Source organism: Sphaerodactylus townsendi, linkage group LG01, assembly GCF_021028975.2.
Source record: "Sphaerodactylus townsendi isolate TG3544 linkage group LG01, MPM_Stown_v2.3, whole genome shotgun sequence".
NCBI lineage: Eukaryota > Metazoa > Chordata > Lepidosauria > Squamata > Sphaerodactylidae > Sphaerodactylus > Sphaerodactylus townsendi.
In genome coordinates this window covers 188443316-188466641 of record NC_059425.1, presented here as the reverse complement: position 1 = coordinate 188466641, position 23326 = coordinate 188443316, and the positions used below count along the sequence as shown (strand labels likewise).

The 23326-nt window shown below is 42.2% G+C and overlaps 1 protein-coding gene across 1 annotated transcript in view; it reads left to right on the top strand.

The window, feature by feature from the left end:
• The first annotated feature begins 4313 nt into the window (after nt 1-4313).
• The window catches only part of UGP2 (UDP-glucose pyrophosphorylase 2), a 41553-nt gene continuing 22540 nt past the window's right edge, over nt 4314-23326 (top strand). The window contains 3 exon segments of the mRNA XM_048501708.1: nt 4314-4454; nt 8604-8711; nt 21955-22152. Coding sequence (XP_048357665.1) covers nt 4341-4454; nt 8604-8711; nt 21955-22152 — 420 coding nt within the window. The 5' untranslated portion in view covers nt 4314-4340.

The following is a 23326-nucleotide window of genomic DNA, read 5'->3' as shown; positions in this document are numbered from 1 at the left end:
TCTCTCCTCCAGCAAGCCGTTCTACAAAAGTGAGGGCTTTTATGAAAGGATACACAATCGAACCTAGCTGTATATCTGGAACAACTAGTTGACTATAAGAATAGATGGGGCATAACCAGAGCAAGGTGTAACTCCTTCCCCTCAGTTTACTTCCAAGGTCGCTTTCTCAACATTCCACAAAATGAACGTCATTGCCGGCACTGTCCCCATTAATCAGATTTAATCTCTCATATTTTGTTGTGTTGCTCGAAGTATAGCAACATTAGAATTGATTTGTGGGCTTTGTTACCTGTAGGTTTCACGCTACTTTCAGACAACATAAACATGTTTAAGTTCCTGAACAGTTCTGATGTAGAGATTATGGAAGCAGTTGCCGTATTTTTAAGGCGTGTTTTATTGATTGTGTAACAGAGAATGATTTTCTATTGCATCTGGACATTCTTGATGTTCTCTCGATTTTATGCCTAATAAAGGTTTTGGAATTGGAAAGGATACACATGCCCTTAAAATAACATGGTTTCATCTTTGAGGAAGGGAGCAGTTAAATACTAAAATCACATCCTGGGGAGAAGAGAGACATGTTTAGAGTGATCCATGGAGCTGGGTGAAGAATCTGAATCTCAGCTTCAGCTTGCAGAAGTTGGCCCAGCTGCCAGGGTGTGATGGATTGCTACTGACTTTCCTCTCAAGACTTTTGAGGTGTTCAGTTGAAGGGAAACTTGGAGGGAAACTTTGCACCTGTAAAACTACCTGTTTTTAATTATTCAATATGTGTTTCACTGATGAACTTTGGTGTGAACTGTTGGCTTAACAATCCTGCCCATGTTCTGCCGGGTTCAGTGTTTATTCTTACCAGGATCTAGTGCTGAAGGAGTTGTGCTGACTAAAGAAGAGGAGTGGGGGGAGACAGAAGGCTCCAAAACCTCCACTCCTCTCCCCAAGCCTTTGGTTGCTCAAGAGAGCCAGGATGAAACCATAAATGGGAGAAGGGAGAATTCTGATACTGGTGACTTCCTGATGGTATCATGGTAGTTCTTCTAGGGAGGCACTAGGACTCCCGTGGAGCATTCTGCTGTGAAGTCCAGGAAATGGCAGATTAATATGCAAATTTACTGTAATCTTTTTGTGGAGGAAAGAATTGCACTGGATATCTTGAAATATTTGGAGAACCGTAATGGAAAGCAAGCCGCTTTGATTTTTCTAGATGCAGAGAAAGCGATTGACAATTTGAACGGCTCTTTTTTTTGTTCAAGGTTTTAGAAAGAATGGATTTTGGTGAGAATTTTATATAACGGGTGAAATTGATTAATACGTCACAGATAGCACAAACAACTGTTCATTGAGATTTAACTAAATCACGTGAGATATAGAAAGGAACAAGACATTGTTCTGTCTTGATTATTCTGGTTCTTGAGGTATTGAATAAAAATATAAGACATGATGAAAAGGATTGGAGATATAAAAATTAAGACAGAGACCTATATCTGAATAGCCTTTGCAGATGACCGTGTGTTGGTTTTGAAAAACCCCTTAAACTGTTAACGTTTAATGTCGGAACTGAAAGAATTTAGTGCATTAGCAGGCTTTTAAATTAATAAACAGAAAACAAAGGTTTTTACCCAACAGTGAAATTATAAGATGAAATAGAGTTGATGGGCAAAATGAGTTTTGAGGCTGAAAAAAGATGAAATGTCTGTTGACAAATAAGAACTGTATGTTATTTCGAAAGAGTTATGTTGAAACATGGAATGAAGAGAAAGATTTGTCAAAGTAGAATAAATGGCAGCCATAGTTGCAGGGGAGAATATCTGTGGTTAAGGTGAATGTTTCACCCAGAATTGGATGATGTGCTTATCTGTGTGACATAAAGAATCCAGGGAGCGGGTCTGATTGTTCATCAGCTTCGCCAGCATGGCCAATTGGCCATGCTGGCAGGGGCTGATGGGAATTGTAGTCCATGACATCTGGAGTGCCAAAGGTTCGCCACCACTGTTTGTAGTCAATCAGGATTTTGAAAAACATATTACCCTGTTTCCCCTAATATAAGACATCCCCGAAAAATAAGACATAGAAGAGGTTTTGCTGAAGTGTGAAATATAAGGCATCCCCTGAAAGTAAGACATAGCAAAGTTTTTGTTTGGAAGTATGCCCGACGAACAGAACACAGAAAAATAAGACATCCCCTGAAAATAAGACATAGCACATCTTTGGGAGCAAAAATTAATATAAGACACTGTCTTATTTTCAGGGAAACACGGTAGATGTGCCATTCTGAAAAGATGGGACAAATAACAAACCCAAGTTATGTCAGAAAACACCTTACCGTAATGGCTCTCGTCTCAAGAAGCCCCTTACAGAAGATAAATTATATTTGGGAATAACTGGTTTAAGATTCATATCAGACCTCTATTAAGGGGAATGCAAAATGAAATTAACAGAGGATTTAGTAGTAGAACGTCATTGGTTTTTCTATGCACAATTATTAGAAAGATTTAAAGCAGATAAAACGTCTTGTGGTTTTGAATATTCTAAGGATGCATTTGAAGTAGGACTATGTTTGAGTGACGATCATGTTATTGCCAAAAGGTGTGGAATTTTGTTGAAACTTGAAACAGAAAAAAGTAAAAGATTCTGTGATAAAGTGGGCTATTAATTTGAGTATAATGTATGAATGGGAAAATGTGGCTAAATAGTCTTCAATTTACATTTAGTTCATATCGCAATAAGAATTTTTATAAAATGATGTATCGTTGGTATCTGTCACCAAACAAGTTAGCAAAAATGTATAAAAATGTTCTGAACTGTGTTGGAATGTGAACATCATGAAGGGTCATTTTACCATTTCTGGTGGAATTGTATTAAGGCAAAAAAATTGGTTACAAATACATTAATTAGATCAGCCATTCTCAACCAGGGTTCCCTGGTACCCTGGGGTGCCGTGAGCATGTCCCAGGGGTACCACAGCAACACTACTGCCCCTCTCATTTTTGTGGTGTCTCCCACCGGCGCCAGCAAGGACATGGAGCTGGCCCATGGGGCAGGGCCTGCCACAAGGTCAGCAGCCGCCACCACCACCCCCAGTAGTTCCCTTCACCCTGGGAGGGGAAGGTGGGGTGTGTGGCAAGCAGGGGCAATGGGAGGGGAAGGTGGAGGGTGGCGGCAGGGGTACCGTGAGATATGAAGAGTGAGATCAAGGAAGTGCACCACTGACCCTGTGAAAGCGGTTGCAGGAAACACCACTGCATTGTGAGATAATCCCAAAGATTTTAAATATGAATATACAAATTAAACCAGCGGCTTACCTTTTGGGTCTCATAGACAGTTTGAAAAATAATAATGAAATAATGAAAACAATCTTATCTAAGTTTCTTAATAACTGAAATCCCTGATAGACTTTTGCTTAAAACAGAAAAATATGAACTGATGATTTGTGGTTTGGAGGACTAGGGAAATAGGAAAGCGGACATTAAAAAGTGTGAATCCTACTAATTAAGAATTAACTGAATTATAACTTCACAACTGTAACTAGATAGCAAGTGATAATTTTTAACTGCAATTATATTTGGTGCAAAGGAAATTCCTTTGCTGGTTTGTTGTTTGTCCACCTTTATAAAAAAATAAAGAATCCAACGACAGCCTGTCATCCTGGTTTAAATAGAGACTAGGCCTTTTAAAATTCTAATTTCTCAATTACAGCCCTTTGTAGACTTTTAATTGGCCTTTCTTAACATGTCATAACATACAGTAACCCTTTATTGATGTCAGTTGATTTCCTTACGTTTCAGATTTCTTCTTGCATAATTTATTGTTGATCACATTTAAATGAAAGTGTCATTATCTTCACCTCATGAAAGAGAGGCTATAACAGTGGTAGCGAACCTTTGGCACTCCAGATGTTATGGACTACAATTCCCATCAGCTGCTGCCAACATGGCCAATTGGCCATGCTGGCAGGGGCTGATGGGAATTGTAGTCCATAGCATCTGGAGTGCCAAAGGTTCGCCACCACGGAGCTATAAACTCTTACCTCTCTCATCATTCATTATGTTACAGACACAATCATGTTTGGAATATTTATTTATTTTATTTATTTTTATTTTATTATGACGGGATTCACACCGAGCACCTCTCTGCCTCTAATTTCAGCCTTCCCCCACCCCCCAGTAGTAATTTCCCACACCAAAATGTGCAATAGGATTTCTTCTGAAGTGAGCTCTAACTAATAAAAGCTGCTTGGGTAATACTGTTAATCTTTAAGGTGCTGCTGGATTTCCACATATGTGTGTACTAAAACTCTCTCTCTCTCTCTCTCTTTTTGAAACCAAGATTTTAGCAAAGCAATGTCTCAAGCCGGCACTTCCCAGTTCCAGGAGGCGATTAGGCAAGAACTGGAATTTTCTATGAAGGTGGAACTGGACAAGATACTTTCAACTGCACCACAGAATGAACTAGAGGTAGGGACTGAAGAGAAGCGATGTTAAACTTTGGGGATGTCTTAATGTGATTGAACAGAAAGCCTTTATTGGCATATTAAAAAAAAACACAATAGCTACAAAGCAAACCAATACAGCAAAATACATCCAATGCAAACCCGCATGACACATCGATCCATGTTCACATCTTCAACAAAAAGAATTTGATTCTCATTCCACTGTTGAACCACACCCAACAACAAACAAAATTCTGTCTGCATCATACTAGCCCATGTTTGTTATAATTACGATAAGCAAGAGACAGAAGTGCAAACACAGTAAATCTAAAATTGATACCACAGATAAACATTTCAGAGCTTGCTACAGAGACATGCTAAATTCCCAGATTAATATATTGTAGTATGCTTGGTAAAATATTAAAGTAAGGTAGTGATAAGGAAGAGAGGTTAATTACTTGTATAAACATGCTTAGACCCACATTGCTGGATTATCATTTCCAATTATTTCAAAGGAGAAAGGATTTACCCTTACAATCTCAGGGTTGAGTATTATTCAGAAGAATTGGAATTGCAACTAAATTCAGCAGGGGCCATGGTGAGTAGTGGTATGGACTACATCTCCGATCTCTGACTCCTTGGTTCTCGAGCAGTGAAACAAAGGAATGGGCTATGGTTTTCAATCTCCGCGTTTGGTTGGGAACTTTTAATCTTTGAGTTTTATCAAGATTATTGAACCCTGCCATAAAATGGAGGGCATAACATTAAAATCTGGCAAGCGTCAAGGCTCGCCGTTGTGTTGGGTTAACCAGAGTAATTAAATAGTTAGCCATTTGGCCTTGGATCGGGGGTCTTAATGTGATTGTTTGGAACTGAGAAGTGTGTTAAGGTAGGGACTGAAGAGAAGTGATGTTAAACTTTGGGGATGTCTTAATGTGATTGTTTGGAACTGAGAAGTGTGTTAAGGGTTAGGGTTAGTCAGAACTTCAAGAACAAATCTGTGTGACTGCCTCTCCCAATAAATTCCTCAAAAAGTGTAATGCTTGGGTAACAAGAATGTGCAGGTGATCCCTGGCCTGGAAGCTGTCTAGCCATCTGAGTGGAACACCTTGTCAAGGAGACCTGGGCTCTGTGAGGCCTGTTACAATTTTGCTGGACCTGTAAGACAAAGTTGTTCCACCAGGTTTAGGGTTGAGGACCGCAACGGTATTCCATCTGTGGGTCTCCCCTCTTCCTCACTTTTTCCACCTCACCCTTCCGGCCCCATTTCCTCCTTCCCCTGGTTACTTTATTATTGGTGTAAATTGTGATTTTTAGGGGTATAGTTTTAATTTAACTATTAGCTATCAATGGAGATTATGGCGCTGTGATGCAGTTGTAGATTTTATTGTTTTTATTATTAATAACAATGTTGTATGCCGGCCTAAGTCTGTACAAGGAAGGTTGGCCTGTAAAATGAATAATGAATAAAATAAATTTATTTATTTATTTATTTTATTGTTTAGATTTGTAGACCGCCCCATGTGATAAGTGACCACATAAACAATTATTACATTTACTAAAAATCCATTAAAAATCCATTAAAACAGCAGTCAATACCACCATAAACAGCAAGTCCCATAGCAATTTATTAAAAAGCCTCCCCAAAGGGAGGGAGCGGGCTGGACTCCTCACTCCTAGGAGGAGTAGTTCACGTAGGAGTGTGGACAAAAAAATAGAATGGAAGAAATGATACTGGGGCACCTAGAAAGTTCAGCTGTTAGATATGAACTGTGAAGAACTTTATGCACAGAGGAAAGAAGTACAATTTAAGAATTCAGGATATTGCTTTAATTGGATTAGTAATATATTTGCAGAATAGCCTCCCTTCCTCTAAGGATCTGTTCAGGGGTCCTTATACACACACATACACAAATACATGGGACAGCAGTGAACACATTTGTAGCTGAACATCAAATTGGCAACTGAGTCAGTGGAAATATGAGGAAAGTTATATAGTTTGGGGAAACACAGTAATAATTTACATGGATGCAGAAAAGGTCTGTTTGGTTATGTTTACCTAGAAAGGCTTGCTACAAATGTCATGTGAATTTTAAAAAATCAGTACTGGGAGACCATTACAAGAGGAATTGAAAATGAAAATGGCAATATTTATAATTCCATTCTCCATATACACAATCACATTTAAAATATAAGTTTCACATGTTGAGGCTATTCACTTTGGCCCAAAATCCGGGAGTTAGATTGGGCCCGGGTTGGGCGGAAAACTTTAGAGAAGGGGCTACAAGTGGCCTTGTGCTCACAGACATTTTGCCCCTCTTCGATTGCTAGGAATGAAATCCCTCCAGTGGAGGTGGCAAACTGGGTACCCAGATTAGCCAACCACTCCCTCAGTTCTGTGGTAGAAGTGGACACCTGGGAATTAGAACCATTAGTAGCCTGCGTGACTTCCAGTGGGAGGGGGGTATTCTCAGGTGTACACCGCGGCCTGGGACTTCCAGATGGCCCGCGTCAATTTAGCCTTATGGATAAAAAATATGAATTTGATGAATGACTGGGAAGTACATAAGGAAGTATTTAGTGCATGAAATCCACAATTAGGAGGCTGTGGAATCGTTACCACAAAGATACTGATGAATGGACACCATTGTGCTCCAGGGCGTGCCTCCCATTGGGCAAAGTGGGCAGCTGCTCCTGGAAACCACTGCCCAGCCTGTGGTGGGCGAACAAAATTACTGCAGTGGGCTGTGGAGGGATTTTTTTGTAATTTTCAGTGTTTTTTTCCGTTTCCTTTGGCCTGCAGGGGCGCAGATTTTAGGCTAGCAGCACCAAAGCACTTTCAGGGATTTTTTGGGAGACTCTCCTGATAGTATGTCACTTTAGGTTTGGTGGAGGTTTGGTTTAAAGGGAGTCCAAAAGTTATGGACTCCCCAAAGAGGGAATTCTCCCATCCCCCATTGCTCTTCCAATAGGGAGCTAATAGGAGATGGGGCTTCTACACCTTTGAGGGGTCCACATCCCTTAACTTTGGACCCCCTGGACAAACCCCTTCACCAAATCTGAGTAGTATCACATCAATAGAGATCTCACTGAAGACACTCTGAAGTATTCCCTTTGGTGCTTGCTATCTTAATAATTGCACCCCTGACAACAGGTAACACCCTAAATTTCCCCAGATTCTCTTTTTGAAATTCACTCCCTTCCCACCAAATGCTTTGTTTTTCTTTTCTTTCTTTTATTCTCTCCAAAGTGCCTAATGGGCCAAAGGTGGTGGTTGTTGTTGCTTGTTGTTGTTATTGTTGTTGTTATTTGTTGTTTATTTGTTGTTATTAAGTAATCTACCCCCTTAGGCATGTGGATTTCAAGGGAGAATCTGAGGAGTCCCCAGTTTAAACACCCATTGAAAAAATGATGCTGTTTGGGGTGGATTCCAGCACATCACTAGTTTAAACCAGGGAGCCCAGATTCTCCTTTTAAATCCACCTTGAAAGGGGAGAGTCTGGGCCCCCTGTAGCTAAATAACATTGAAAGTGATGCTGTTTCCCCAATTAGGGGGGACTGGATACAACACCATAAAATGTTTTCATAGCAGTAATAAAACATTTTTGAAGCTTATTTTTGAAAATGTTTTCCCAAAAATATTATTTCAGGCTGTGTGGCATGGCCATTGCTGTGTTGTTCAGATTTGTGGAGTTGGGGATGTTCTATAATGTGATGGTGACTTTAGAAGCGACCTGAGGTGGAAAAAAATTATTGTTTGAGGGTCATGGTGGGGGAGCCACCTGCACGTGGGGGGGGGGTGGCATCCAGAGCTCATTGGAGTTTTGCCTGGGGCTCAAAGTTTGCCTAAAATTAAGCCCCTGCACCAAAGCTTAGATGGATTTTTGAAAGAACTTATGTTAGTTCTTTTTTTCATGGTCTATTAAACTCAGGACATACCTGTGCGTGTCAGATGTTTTGAACCAAAACATTCTGAAGAGTTCATAAGCAGGGTGTGAAACTGAGTGGCTTTTAACTGCTGGAGAGAATTCCATCAGGAACCGTTCCACTTTTGAAACATATGTTGTGGAAGACTTCAATGGTTTCTGTAGGGCTTGCACAGATATTATTGGCAATCTGTGCCTTTATCTGGTGCAGGTTTTCAAAATAAGAATCTTTCAAATCTCTCTTTCAGCACACTAAGAAGGACCTGGAAGGTTTCAAGAAGCTATTCCACAGATTCTTACAAGAAAAAGGACCTTCTGTGGATTGGGGGAAGATCCAGAGACCTCCAGAAGATTCTGTAAGTTGCAAGACGATTGGGCTGTGTGAAACATTTTTGTTTAAATAACTTTCACAGTAGTGTGTGCGTATATGTCCTAGTGCTGGGACAATGAAGAGAAACTGGGAGCAGTAACTGGGACAATAGAGGCTCGGGTTCCAAGACTTGCATTATCAACCTAAGTTCAGAAACTTGCATTAATTACCAGTGCTCTGCACCAAATCCACTGGGATGTCAGCGTGGTTTTGTACCGAAAGCTTAAGCCCCATGTAATGAGATCAAATTTCCAGCTCCAGTTGGGGAACTACTGCCTTTCAGGGGAACCATGTGCTCGAGGAACTCAGCTTCGATTCCAGTAGAAGTCACGGAATCTCTGGTGCCAGGAGTCCCTCATTCCAGCCAATCCTGGCTAGTTGAGTGTTTTTTGAGGCATCGCGTATGCAGCTGGCCATTAATTCAAAAAGCATACCTTCATCCCTCTCCATTCCTATGGCAGTTTTTTTAAATAATGTGGTAGTAGGGATAGGCGTGAAACACATGGGCACTTGGGAACAGTAGCCAATCGAACGGATGCCAGGCGGCAAGAGGCTGGGATGATTCAGCCCTCCAAGCTGGGATCAAGAAGCTTGGTTGCAGTGGGGAACAACAATGAAAGCCGACCTAGGTCAGTACCCTTCTCTCAGGGAACTGGAGTCGTGAACTCTATTTTCCCTAGGTGTCTTGAAAGGAATCGCCCAGAGAAAGGCATTCTAGTGGTAATGTACCAAGAATATTATGTCATTCTTTAGATCCATCTAACATTAGATTAATTTGAATAATATTATTTGAGTCAGGAGAGATGGTGGGATGGTACAGTCTGATCATGGGTGATCTCAGAAGCTAAACAAAGTCTGGTCTTGTATGGGAGATAGTCAATGGCAAACCACACTCTGCGCTCCTCATATATCTTGAAAGCCCCTTTCTGGGGTGACCTTAAGTTGACTGTGACTTGATGACACTTGGAACATTATTTGACACATACATCCAAACCATGGGAGAAGAGTCCCAAGATGTGGGCGTGAGATACTTAGAAATCTCAGTTTGGGTAGTTCAGGGTAGGTGAACGTTTGAAGTGGTTGAGTTTGGTTTTGGCTCACAATAAAGTTCTATCGTAACCAAGTCCTTCAGTCATGCACTTTTAAAAAATCTTTTGGCAAGTTTAACATTTAGGAACAATTTGCTTCTGATACTATGAAGTAATAATGGGTCAGTAGAAAGTCACTGAGTAACACTTTGGTGATAATGGAGGAGATGTTGGTTGTGGTAAATAAAACTTTGACTTGATTAATGGGGGAGGTATTGGTGGTTGTGTAGTTCATCGCTGTTGAAAAGCTAGCTAAACATCTCACACACCCAGACTTGGAGTTCTTTTCTAGGTCAAAGGAGTGGAAGTCTTGATTTTTCTGCAATTGACTGTGTATTTCCACTGTTTTCAGTGGGAACTAGACAAGCACACATTTTTCTTCTTCTAACTCTCCCTCCCAAATATAAGTGAAAGCAGAGAATGGCCAATAAGTGATAGTGGTGAAAAGTGAAAAAAGGGTTGGGAACCACTGGTCTAACTCTTATATGGGTGCTAGTAGTAGACTTCATGCAAGTTTTCCGCACTGACAGAGTTGTACTAGTTTCTATCTAGGTTCACCTCAGTGTATCCGCACTGCAACTGAGCTCAACGTTGTTTTGTCTCAGTTTCCCCAGAACTCGCGACATCCCTATCCCTCGCAGTTATGAACTGCTGCTTTCTGCTGGAACAAAGGTTGATACATGCGAGAGCTTCAAAGTGCGGATGCATCGAAACGACACCTCATCCGTTCAACCAATCAGGCACTGCTTTTGTGTCATGCGCAGAACGGGAGAGTCGTGGTGGGCATGTAACTGTAAACTGTAAACTATAAAAACTGTAAAAAAAAAAGAACGCTCCCGTTTCCCATGGTAACACAAGCTCCAATCACGATCGAGGAGCGAAACAGGCACCAAGATTATCGCCCTTGGCTCGGGTTCCAGGGGACCCAGCTCAGTTGCTCAATGCGGACAGCCTGGAATGCGCTACTGAAGGAACCCGATGACAGCAGCTCCCTTCTGTAGTGCGGAAAGCCCCTATGTGTAAATTCTGTGAGGACACGGATCTCTGTCTCCAGAGCATGATTTCACCAACTTCCTTCCTTGGGCAGTTGCCCATAATGCCCCCAATCCTGTTCCTGTTTGGTCCCTTCTGCCAAGAACAGGATTTCAAGGGGCATTTTGGGCAGCTGTGGAAGGAGGGAGTGGTAAAAATTTGCAACCACAGAACAACCACAGCATCCAAGCCCAAGTGAACGGCTTGAACAGTTAGCAGAAGAACCAGTTGAGATACAGTGAATTTCTCTTCAAGCATTCCTTCTGTACTATGTCAAAACAACTCTTCCACACACAAAAAAAGATCTTTTCCGCCACTGGAAAGGCTTCCAGTCTCTTCCATCCTAGATTGGATCCTGAGGATTCGTGGAATAGGCATGCTTCACCAGATGGTGGCATCTCATATTAGAAGAAGTCCCCACTGTTAGCAGAAGAATTCATAAGATCCAGACCAGTGCTCTCTTAAAAAATATTCTTCATTGATGCTAGCTAGGGCAGGACAATTTCCAAAGTGTTAAGCAACGAAGGCACAAAAAGGCTCAAAACATAGGGCAGGAGTCCCCAGCATGGTGCCCGTGGGTGCCACGGATCCTGCCAAAACCTTTCTTGATTCCCACCAGTTGTTTTTAGAAAGTGGGTGGGATCAGATGGGGCTCTTGATTTCTGATTTGCCAACAATTATTTATTTTGTAGATTAAAATAACATAGTTTCAGTGGTGGCTGTGGTATATTTTTAATTCTCTTCCTTCCCCCCCTTCTCCCCTACACTTGGGCTTTATGTATGTGTGTGGCTCCACCTCCTGTGGCAGCCATTTTATCATTGAGTCTACCACCCTTCGTCAGAATTCCAAAGATGCCCATAAGCTTAAAAAAGTTGTGGACCCCAACATATACTGTGAACAGTTCCTTAAATATATTTCAAAATTCTTCAGTCAGGCCTTTCTCCCCTTTATGGGGCTGTGATAGAAACAGGTGTGAGAAATCCACTTAGTTTCATTGGCCTACAAAAGTGTATCGATGTGATTCTCCACCTGCATCCTGAAGTGGTATTGTATCAGAGTAGAAAATGTTGACACAGAGAAATTTCTCTCTCTCACAATACTAGAACCAGGGGGCATTCTTTGGAAATGCTGGGGGGAAGAATTAGGACTAATAAAAGGAAACACTTCTTCACGCAACGTGTGATTGGTGTTTGGAATATGCTGCCACAGGAGGTGGTGATGGCCACTAACCTGGATAGCTTTAAAAGGGGCTTGGACAGATTTATGGAGGAGAAGTCGATTTATGGCTACCAATCTTGATCCTCCTTGATCTGAGATTGCAAATGCCTTAGCAGAACAGGTGCTCAGCAGCAGAAGGCCATTACTTTCACATCCTGCACGTGAGCTCCCAAAGGCACCTGGTGGGCCACTGCGAGTAGCACAGTGCTGGACTAGATGGTCTGATCTAGCAGGCTAGTTCTTATGTTCTTAGAGAGTTTATTTCATCATTAAAACGGACTTTATACATCTCCAAAACTGTAAGAAATGTATTGTTTACTAAAATATTTAAACTCTGCCTCTCTCAAAATTGTTTATGAAGCAGCTTCCAACAACAACCGAAATTGCTATCCATAAACAAATAATTTAAAATAACTGCAGCAGTTATTAAAACAAACTTTAAAATCGGTGAGATCCCCAGTAGCAGAAATACAATAAAAGCAGGCACTAAAATCAATATATTTGCAAAATGGTGAGTTAAGAAGTCAAATGAGAGAAAGCTCTGAGACTAAAGAGCAACATCGAAGAAAACTCTTCAAGCAAAAGTCGGGACAAAACTATATCAGCGATCAAAATAAATAAATTGAGTCACAACAAAGTGGGATTGGGAACAGGAAATTGGATGGCGTCAGATTTCTGGGGGGAATCTGTTTCTGAAGGCAATGGCAAATCACCCTGTGAATATAGTCTGCCTAGGAAATGTGGTGGTGATGCGATTTCACTCCCTGGGTCATTAATGACCCCTGGTGCGGTCGTGTGACCTTTACTCCCAGATGTGTGGATTATTTCCCATCAGCCCCTGCCAGCATGGCCAATTGGCTATGCTGGCAGGGGCTGATGGGAATTGTAGTCCATGACATCCGGAGTGCCAAAGGTTCGCCACCACGGACCTAGTACATAGGTGTCAAACTTGCGGCCCTCCAGATGTTATGGACTACAGTTCCCATCAGCCCCTGCCAGCATCATGCTGGCGAGGATGATATCAGAACCATAACATCTGCCTATCGACACAGCTCGAATGCTTGCACAGCGACTGTGTATACGTCTACCTTTTACAAGCATCTTTGCATTGCTTCAGTTTGGTCTAAGCGTCTTTGGCTCCTGATGTACTCTTCCCAGATTTGGCAAATTGAGCCTTAATTTAAATTCCCGCCCCTTTTTGCTACTTTATTGAGTCTTCAAAGGGCTGCATAAATTCCAAGCTTGGAGTGGGAAGAAGAATGGCTTTCCCTCAAGCTACTTAGTGAATTTATGACTGAAATTTGAAACAGAATTACTTGGGTTCCTAGCTAACCACATGAGTCTCCACTAAGATAAAGTTACCTTGGGATGGTGCTTATTTCCACCTCAGATGACCTGAAGAATTGGAACAGACAGGCTGCCAAGGCACAAAATGTGACAGAGTACTTTGATCTTAATTTTCTTAAATAATAAAAAATGGCTGAGGATACGTTAATCTGGCTTTCCCCTTTGCTTTGTAGCCAGCTGGCCAACTAGTAAGCGGGCAAAACCCTCTTTCAGGTATTTTTCTGGTTGGTTGGCAACCTTATTCTAAGATTATGAATTCTGGTCTCAGATTTAGAGAGAAGCGTGTTTGATCTGGGTACTTTCAGAGAACTGGCAACTGAACGGTCAGTCGGATTAATAGAATCTTGAGAAAGTCAAGCTGAAAATCTGGTTTCAATTCAATAAGCCTTTATTGGCATATACACGATAGTTCCAGTTAAAATATAGTTCCAGTTAAAATATAGTTCCAGTTAAAAAATACAGTTCCAGTTAAAAGTGAATAGTAAAAAACTTCGCGTTTGTCATACATTCAGTTTACAAACTTCTGACAAAAACTTTGCCACTATGAGGCAACAATGAAAATCCTGACAATTTAAAAGCGTAACTACTTTATCTGATTCAGTATAATCAGTCTATAGCTTGGAATAGCAGGCTGGATCGGGGTTCTTGGTATAATACGCAGTTCAGGAGAATGTGTGGGATGGAATCCAGCTGTCCTATGCTACAGGTACAGAACCTCTTATCGCTTGGAAGACCTTTAAGTCTTCCTCTATGTAGCAAATACAAAGAGCTATGGTTTTAATGGGGAACTGTGGTTGAATGCATAACTTGTCCATCTGTTGCTTCTGAAAAATGATTACTGGTGTTAATATCAGCCATGCTTGTATGGTGTGATGGTTCGAAGTATATCAGGGATTTCAGACTGTGCAGGCCCTTGACCTCTCCATAGTTTGGGATTTTAAGTCATAGTGGCTCATTTCTTACGTTCTCCCCAGTGACATCCAAACAATCTTAAATATGACTTCTTGACCAACTTTGAAAATACCACGCACTCACTAGCCTCTGAAGATTTTCGAAGCCAGAATATATCCAGAAGCTGGTTGCTCGTGTTGGGTTTTCAATTTTAAGTTAATAACTATTCCTGTGGAGATAAGAGAAGCAATTGCAGAAGTGTTGACTAGTTCTTATGAATATACTTATTTCTGTGTGAGAAAAATACTTGAAGGTGTACTGGGGCATTACTGAGATACAGCCCTGTAAGTTTATGTCATGCCCCCAGAGAAGTTCTTACTATTTTCTTTATTTAAGTCTCAGTTATTCCTTTAATTAGAATGGGTTTAGTTCCTTTGTATAGTGTTCTATGGGAGGGAACCTTAGTTCGACCCTATTCCTTTAAGAAGCCCCCTAGAAGCAACAGCCCTACAGTCTTCTTTTTATTACCCAGTAGTGTTCCTGTTCAGTTAGTTATAGTCTAAGGTGCCAGTGGAACTGGAAGGCTGTAATATCTCTTAAGGTGTTTAAGGTATAGAGCAGTGGTGGAATTCCCTCCCATAGAACACTATTCAAAGGAACAAAACCCATTCTCATTGAAGGGACAACTCTTAAATAAAGAAAATAGTAAGAGCTTCTCTGGGGGCATGACAGTGTATATATTGTAGACTTAGCGAACTCATAAATTATACAGTCTATGAGTGCTAGCCTGATTGTGTTCAAATAATTGCTGCTAGGTGTCCAACAGAGACCGTAGGAAAGTCCTAAAGCAGTTTATTTCTAACAACGCGTAGAGTAACAAAGAAAGCTGAATCTAAGCTCTCCAGCTTAGATCCAGAGATTATATCCTTCAACCCCCCCCTCCCCCCATTTGTCCCACACCAAATGTGCCTCACAAATTCTACTACATTTGCACTACAGAGCTTCAAAGAACCACCAAAGACCGTTAAGCACCTTCTTGCAGGAGAGCTGAAGTGAGGTTGCCAGGAGGGGGAAAAGCGAAACAGAAAAGCAGTTACAGGAAAACATTTGCAATTCATACACAGCAAGACATCTGGGCACTGACAGGCTTGGTCCTGACAGCAACAACCATAGACCAAAGCTGTTGTCTTTTCTTGTACTGCCATCCCCAGTGGCCAAACTGTGCAGATGGCTGCGTACCCCTTCTCTAACATAGCTCATTCTTACGGGTGTGTTGCTTCTAAGTCCTCTACAGTCATTAGTCGATTTCATTTTTGTAGCCCTCTTGATTATCAAAATGGTTAAGCATGACCTTTACAATCTATTACTGCATTTATGGCATCATTTCCAGATATATCCTGTTTCTTTTAGTTCAGCATGAATGAGATGTAGCAAGTCTGGCTACGTCAAAGAGCGATAAATAAGTTCCTGTTTGGGTCTTCCATCTTCTGCCTTTTCTATCTCACATGTCTTACCTTCAGAACAATTCCTGGATGAAACAGAGCTCCTTCCTGACCCTGATTTCTTTTCACTTTTTTCAATTAAAAATAAGTGTAGGTGGTTGAGCGTAGATACACTTCATGTTGTGTTTTTAAAAACGCGTTTTGTATCCGGGCCTTCTCTATTAGGCAGTGGGAAAACCCTAGGAACTGCTATGGATTTCTTGACTTCATTGGAATACTATGAGGCATAGCTTATATTTGTCATAAGCCATTTGTGCTCAGAGCAAATGCCAGCTTCTCTCGAAGCATACTGCTTGCCAGCACGCATTTCGCAAGCCACCCCCAGTGACATCCAAATAAGCCTACGGATAGGCTTTTTGAATGGTAAAAAAATAATTGTACCTATCTGCAGGGTTTGGAGCACAGCCAGCTGTTCAGGATGGAACAGGAGAGACCAAAATCAAGGAAATATTCAGATTCAAAATTAAGACGGAAGTTTCTTTCCGTTGAAACCTGCAGAATGACACACACACACCCCAGTGGCTGCCCCCGCTCCCATATTTCTTTCGGTATCTATGGTGACTTTACAGATATAGGAGCCAGCGTGTGGAAGTTTCAAGCTTTGCTTCTTCCAACAGCACCTGGCTCTGGTTTTGCAGCAAATGTAGTTTCAATAAAATAGCTTTCCAACTTTGCATTTGTTCTCCTCCGGGCTGGAAAAGTATAAGCAACGCGGCTCCGACTGCCTTTCCATTCCCTCTTTTATTCTCTCTCTCCTTCTGCTCCTGGTATCGTTCACTTCTTCAGGTTTACAAACGTTAGGAAGATCCAAACTTTTGTTTAATCTAACTTAAAAAAAAAGAAATATTAAGAAGAAGAAGAGTTTGGATTTATATCCCCCCTTTCTCTCCTATAGGAGACTCAAAGGGGCTGACAATCTCTTTGCCCTTCCCCCCTCCTTGCCGTCCCCAAGGCGCTGTATTTGGCCCGTGCGGAAAGGGTCTAAGGCAGATGAATAAGCACAGAGATAGAAATCTGGGAACCTTTTATGTCCTTCAGTTTTATTCATGAAATCCCAACGGCAGTAATATTAATTACAGTAACAACAGTAATAATAGTGGCATAACATAGAACATTTGTGACACTTCCTTACACTGAAATTTGGTCCACTGAAACTTGGTCCACTTGGTCCACTGAAGTCAGTATTATCTATTCAGACTAGCAGTGGTTCTCCAAGGTACCCTGGAGATTTTCCCATCATCCACTGCCTGGTCCTTTTCACTGGAGATGCTGGGAATTGAACCTTGGACCTCCTGCATGTGAAACAGATGCACTTCCACTGATCCACAGCCCCTCCCCAAAGTAGGTGGAGCCCACCGTGCAGGTTGTAAATCTGGTCATTCAAGAACGTCATCACGCGCCGTTGATCTTTAAACCTAGAATCCAAATAGTACTTTTGTGGCCAGGAGTCAACTTTTCCTGCGCTATGCGGTCTACTCCCTGGACCGTATCTTTATTGGTACCATGAATGCTTTGCAGTATATTGCTGTGTAACAGAGATGCTTGTTAGACATTCTCTGAATTCCTCTTAAGCAGTGGTGGGATCCAAAAAATTTAGTAACAGGTTCCCAAGGTGGTGGGATTCAAACTGTGGTGTAGCACCAATGGGGCTGGGCGGGGCATGACGGGGGCATGGCCGGGCATTCCGGGGGCAGGGCATTCCTGGGCGAGGTTGTGGCAAGGACGTAGCCACTGTGCCGGTCCTTGGGCAGGAAACGAATGCGCGAAGCGCCGAGAACACTTACGCTGCGGTGCACCTCCTGCTAGACTGCTTCAAGTTCTGCGCTTACTGCTGAGGGAGGAGGGGCGCCAGTAATGCAAAATCACGTGGGAAAATCGCAATTGTGTAGCCCCTCTGCGGCTGCATAAAATAATTAGTAACCTACTCTCGGGAACCTGTGAGAACCTGCTGGATCCCACCTCTGCTCTTAAGGCATTGGTTAATGAGAGGTTGAGTTGAGCAAAAACGCCGTCCCTAGGGAGCTGTTCGCATAGTGCAGCAGCTGCCGCTACTTCGCCTTAAGCTCCCGCAGCTGCGCGGTCTTTTATCTTTCCCCACCGCTTCCCGAGCAAGGTTTTTTTTAAACGGTGGCTTCCAGCCGCTGCGTCTGCGAATAGCAGCGGCTGGAGCGCCATCTGCCCTACGATCGACTTACCTTCCTCGCGACCTTCCGTGCGTGGCTGAGGCCTGGGGACCGCCCTGCCCTGCGACTCTGGCGATCATGCAGGGCAGGGGTCCTGTCCTAAACTTTCAGCGGCAGCATGGCGTCGCAGGAAAAACTAAGTCGGCTCGGGCGACAGCGCGGCACTGTCTTCCTGTCTCATTACTGGACCGTTCGTGCGAACACTCCCAGGGGGGTTGGGTTGGCGTCATGTATGCCGACCCAACCCCCAGCGTGGCCGTGCGGAAGCGGCCTGAATCTTAACTTTGATATGGACGCCAATATCTGCTCTTTAAGGAACTGCATGTCCTGGTTTGTGCCCATGACTTTCAGAAAAGATTTCATGGCATTTTATTTTATTTTTGCAAATCTTTGGAGATTTTTCCACTTTCCATCTTCTTCCACCCTCTTGCCTTTAGTGGGTTCAGTATTGTAATTTAAATGAACTTCCGCCATCAGTTGAAAGGGTTTACACTTTGTTTTAAACTTTGTTTTAATTTGATTGTATTGTTTTTAACGTTGGAAGCTGACATATAAAACAAAATGAAATAAATAACATGCCTATTTTGTTACATATTGACCTCCCTTGAAATTGTCTGGTTGTAGAAAAATATGTGAACACACTGATCTGCAAATAGCTTTTATCCAGTATTATGGCTTTTAATGTCTTCTCATGTTAATCACAAATTTGATGGCATCGAGCTCTTTTTCTTCTTCCCACACCTTTCATCTTATTAGACACCCAACACCCTTGTAGTTTAAACAGTTAACAACATTTTCAGCGAACTGTCCCTGGTAAATTGTTGACAGAAGTAATAATTTCTGCCGATAGAGCTAGGGCACTCCTCTTTGGACAAACCAATACTAGCATCATGCAATATACATTGCCTCACTAAAGTAACTCAGTTTACGTAGAAAGTATGAGTAATCTATTGTATTGTCGAAAGCTTTCATGGCCGGAATCTCTTCCTGCTTGCGTGGGGCATGAAATGAAGCTGATTTACTTTTAAAATAATAAAGTGTCTGGCATTTCCTTCCTGAAACTTGATAGGTGTGCTGTGGGATGGAAATTGCACTGTATTTACTTATTTATTAATTAATCAGAGTTCTGGGTGGTTCACATAAAGACTAAAACAGTGAAAGAATAAAAGAATAAAACACAATCGAGTGACAGAGTCTGGGGAGGAATGATTCAACTATAAATATGATCCCCCAAACAGGCCTAAAAACAAATCTAAAAAATAGATCTGAAGACAATGTGCCATGACTTGTTAATTTTCTCCCTGCAGCAGAAATAGGGTAAAATTAAATTAATTAGTGTTGAATTCTCTCCTTGAGTGCTGGAAAGATAGCAAAAGAGCTTGGCCTTCAACACCCTGGTGCAGGGGTAGGGAACCTGCGGCTCTCCAGATGTTCAGGAACTACTAATTCCGATCAGTTCCCATTTCACCAGGCATGTGCCTATTGGCCATGCTTACAGAGAAAACTGATGGGAATTATAGTTCCTAATGAGTATCATCTGGAGAACCGCACAGGTTCCCTACTCCAGCAATGGATTTCCTTGAAACTACCTTATTGTGATTCTGTAAAATGTGTACCTGTTTGGAAGCATACCAGTTTGCATACACTGGCACAACGTTTTCTCCTATTTTCCCATCTCTCTCCATTGCTTTACGACGTTATGATAAAAGTGATCACGGTACTTTTAAAATCAAAGTCTTTACGGCACCTCCAGGACCGTGTCTAAAATGCCTCATCATGCTTTTTTTTTTTTGTGAATTCCTAGAGCCCAGACCCATACATCTGATGAACTGGACTCCGGGTAAGATGAGCAGCTACACGTATCTGAGCACTCTCTTGGTGGCCCCCAGCAGCTGGAATGAGATCAGAAAGATTATTTACATAGAATGTGCAAAGGCAGAAGGAACTGTTCTTGAGGAGCATTTTTGTTTTTTGCCTTGAGGGGCATAGTTCAATCCAATCCAAAAACCTTTATTAGGCATAAAACAAGAAGTACCAATACAATACAGCAACCTTTATTAGGCATATTAAAATGGGCTCCAGAGCATTACAGACATTTCTGAAGTACAAATCAAAGAAGAAGTACAAGAAGTACCATACATTCCAAGTACAATAACAGGATCATTTGTTACACATCAGCGTAGCAAAACCACGGATTTAAAATGTGCTTGCTTCTTCAGAAATTTCCTACATTAGGGCTGTTCAATAAGCTTCTAGAGCATTTTAGCAGTTTGTCTGAGAAAACGCAAATTCCTAGTGGGTAGTAAAGCTCCCAAGATCGGGTCTCCTGATATCATTATACCTCGAACAGTAAAGCAGGGATAAGATACCGTACGACCAGGCGTCCGGCTTTTAGCATGGGAATAATCCTTACTCTTCAAAACAATTTGTCCCAGTGTCCCCTCGGGTTTCTTCTGGCGCATCCTCCACGGTTTTTGAAGGCTGTCATGCACTTCCCCTTCTGGGAAGTATAGAGGCGGTCGCGGCAACCTCCAGCGATGTCAACGCAGGGCGCCTGACCTGGCTCTGGGGGTGCTCCTGTTTCCAGCCTGTCACCAGAAGCTGAAGGAGCGCCCTAAAAGCCTCTAGAGTGGCCATAAACGTATCTTCATCCCATGTCTTGCGGTAGCGATGTGCGCCAGGAGCCGAGATTGTAGCAATACAAAGGGGCCCGCTTCCCTGCTCATTCCATGAAACAGGGTTTTACACCCAGAAGGCCTAACCCACCACCCCCATCCATTGGAAAGCTCTTGAGTTATAGGGTCATTCAATGAACTATAAATTCTCTTGTATCACCATGTTCAATAATGCACAAAATAATGGTTTTGACATAGTGTGGCATGCAAGGGAGGGAAGGGGAGGGGACCCGGTATCTGGACATGGCCCACCCACCCTAGCAGGGGGAGGGGGAGGGGTGGCATGCAAGGGAGTAGAGAAGAAGTGAGGAAGGCATGGGCAAGGGAAGGCTGAGAGGAAGTGAAGGGGTGGCATGTGGTATTCAGAGGAAGAGGGAGAGGGTTTCCATCACGAAACATGGGAACACCCCTAGAAGGCAGGTGCTCTTCCCTGCTGCTCGCAAGTGCGCATTAAAGCTATCATGGCGCAGCCATGTACCCTTCCCAGTTCACAAAGGTGACTATCTGATCACCTTAGGATAAGAGGAATTGAGTCTATAGTGTTGGGACAGTGCACCGTAACAAAAGCAGCTTCACCTTTATGGTATACAAGTTAAAGGAAGCGAATCTTTGAAGATAGACAGAGGGGGGAATGGAGTTGCACTCCTTTGTTTCCTCATGGTCTCATGACCCATCTGCGCACAGTTACATAAACTGCTCTCCTAAATATACAGCAGGGGCTAGATTTCTGGGAGTATGGGATCCTGCAAAGTACAGAGAGGGAGAAACATAGTTATGAGTTTACATATCTATGCAGCAAGTTTTCCTGGGTACTTATTTCTTTTGTATTGTTGGTTTTTTTCATCTTTGTTTCCGCACCTTGGAGTGGAATCTCTGTAAAAGACCAATTTAAATATAATGTAATTTTAATTTTTTTCCCACCTTGTAAGGTCTCTAGATACAAGGAAAGAGTCTTAGATGAAAGTTCATAACCTAAATGTCAAAAGGCTGTGCATAAACGTTGTAACACCCCTCTCAAGTCTCTTTGGCCGCTTGGTTAGGCTCCCTAGCAGGATTCTACACAGATCCCTCTGTAACATACAAATCATATTCCGTATAAATAGTTCCTTATAGTTGCATCTTCCTTTCTAACGCTGAAGTTGTTTTGTGTGTAAGAGAGGAAATGCTGTAATTTTTCAGATGTTATAGTTTAAACTGTGCCTGTGGAAGAAAGGGAGAGGAATGTCGGCAGGACACAGGAGTGATGTAGTACTAGTCCACACCTTCTCAAAAGCACTCTTCCTTCCTTACAGATCCAACCCTATGAGAAGATCAAAGCAAGAGGACTTCCCGATAGCATCGCTTCCGTTTTGAACAAGCTCGTTGTAGTGAAACTCAATGGCGGTTTAGGCACCAGTATGGGGTGTAAAGGCCCACAAAAAAAGTTCCTTATTGGGGTGCTTGAATAGAAAACACTCTTCTTAAGGATCCTCACCGTTCAGCAGATTGAAGTGAGTATCTTTCTTACGTCTTTGCTCTGCCAAGATTGTTTGTAGGCCTTGGCACGGCATTATCCAGAAGTATTAAAATGCTAGTGGATAAGTGCTTTCTTCTGATGGTTGAGTGTCCTTTGTGCTCTACAGATCTGATTTTTATTCTATTTATTCCACCTATTTACATTTCTCTAGCCGAAATGGCGGGGTCTGGTGGCTGCTGGGAGTTGTATGATCCCTGAGCATACGACTGTGATGGAAACCAATTCTCCAAAACATCTCCTCATCTCTGGGAAAATTCTCCTGTGTGGTCACCATTAGTCAGCTGTGACTTAATGGCTCAGAAACATTCTTCTGGGATACCTATGTAGATAACAAAATAATTTAACTTGGGTTAATTCTAGTTTTTGTCCTGAGAAGCTGTCTCGTGTGGTTAAAACAGGTCTCTTCCCTTGCTTCTCCCCATTTCTGCAAGGCCATGCTTGTGTTCACATTGCTTGAAAAAAAAAAAAAAAAAAAACCAAGGGCCTGGAGGTCTAGAGGCTGGGGACCATTAGGAAATGGTGCATGGGATATGGTGTATTCCAGAGCCTGCAGGTAAGAAGTGATAGAAATTGGCTTGGTGCACTTTTATAGGAACACAGCCCCTTCCTAAATTCACATTTAGGGGCCAGCCCTGAATTTGGAGAGAGATCTTAGGCATGCTTCTTTCTTTCTTTCTTTCTTTCTTTCTTTCTTTCTTTCTTTCTTTTCTTTCTTTCTTTCTTTCTTTCTTTCTTTCTTTCTTTCTTTCTTTCTTTTCTTTCTTTTCTTTCTTTCTTTCTTTCTTTCTTTCTTTCTTTCTTTTCTTTCTTTCTTTCTTTCTTTTCTTTCTTTCTTTCTTTCAGGAGCAGCAGTAGGCGTAGAAGCGGTTGGAAGACTTATTATCTAATCTGGAGGAACGGGTTTGATTCTGAGCTCTGCCGCCTGAGCTATCAGAGAGCTTCTCTGAGAATTCAGATTAGCCTGCTCCTGCATGGCTGGGTGACCTTGGGCTGAATCACAGCTTCTCGGAGCTCTCTCAGCCCCACCCACCTCACAGGGTGTTTGTTGTGAGGGGGGAAGGGCAAGGAGATTGTAAACCCCTTTGAGTCTCCTATAGGAGAGAAAGGGGGGATATAAATCCAAACTCTTCTTCTTCTTCTTTCTTTCT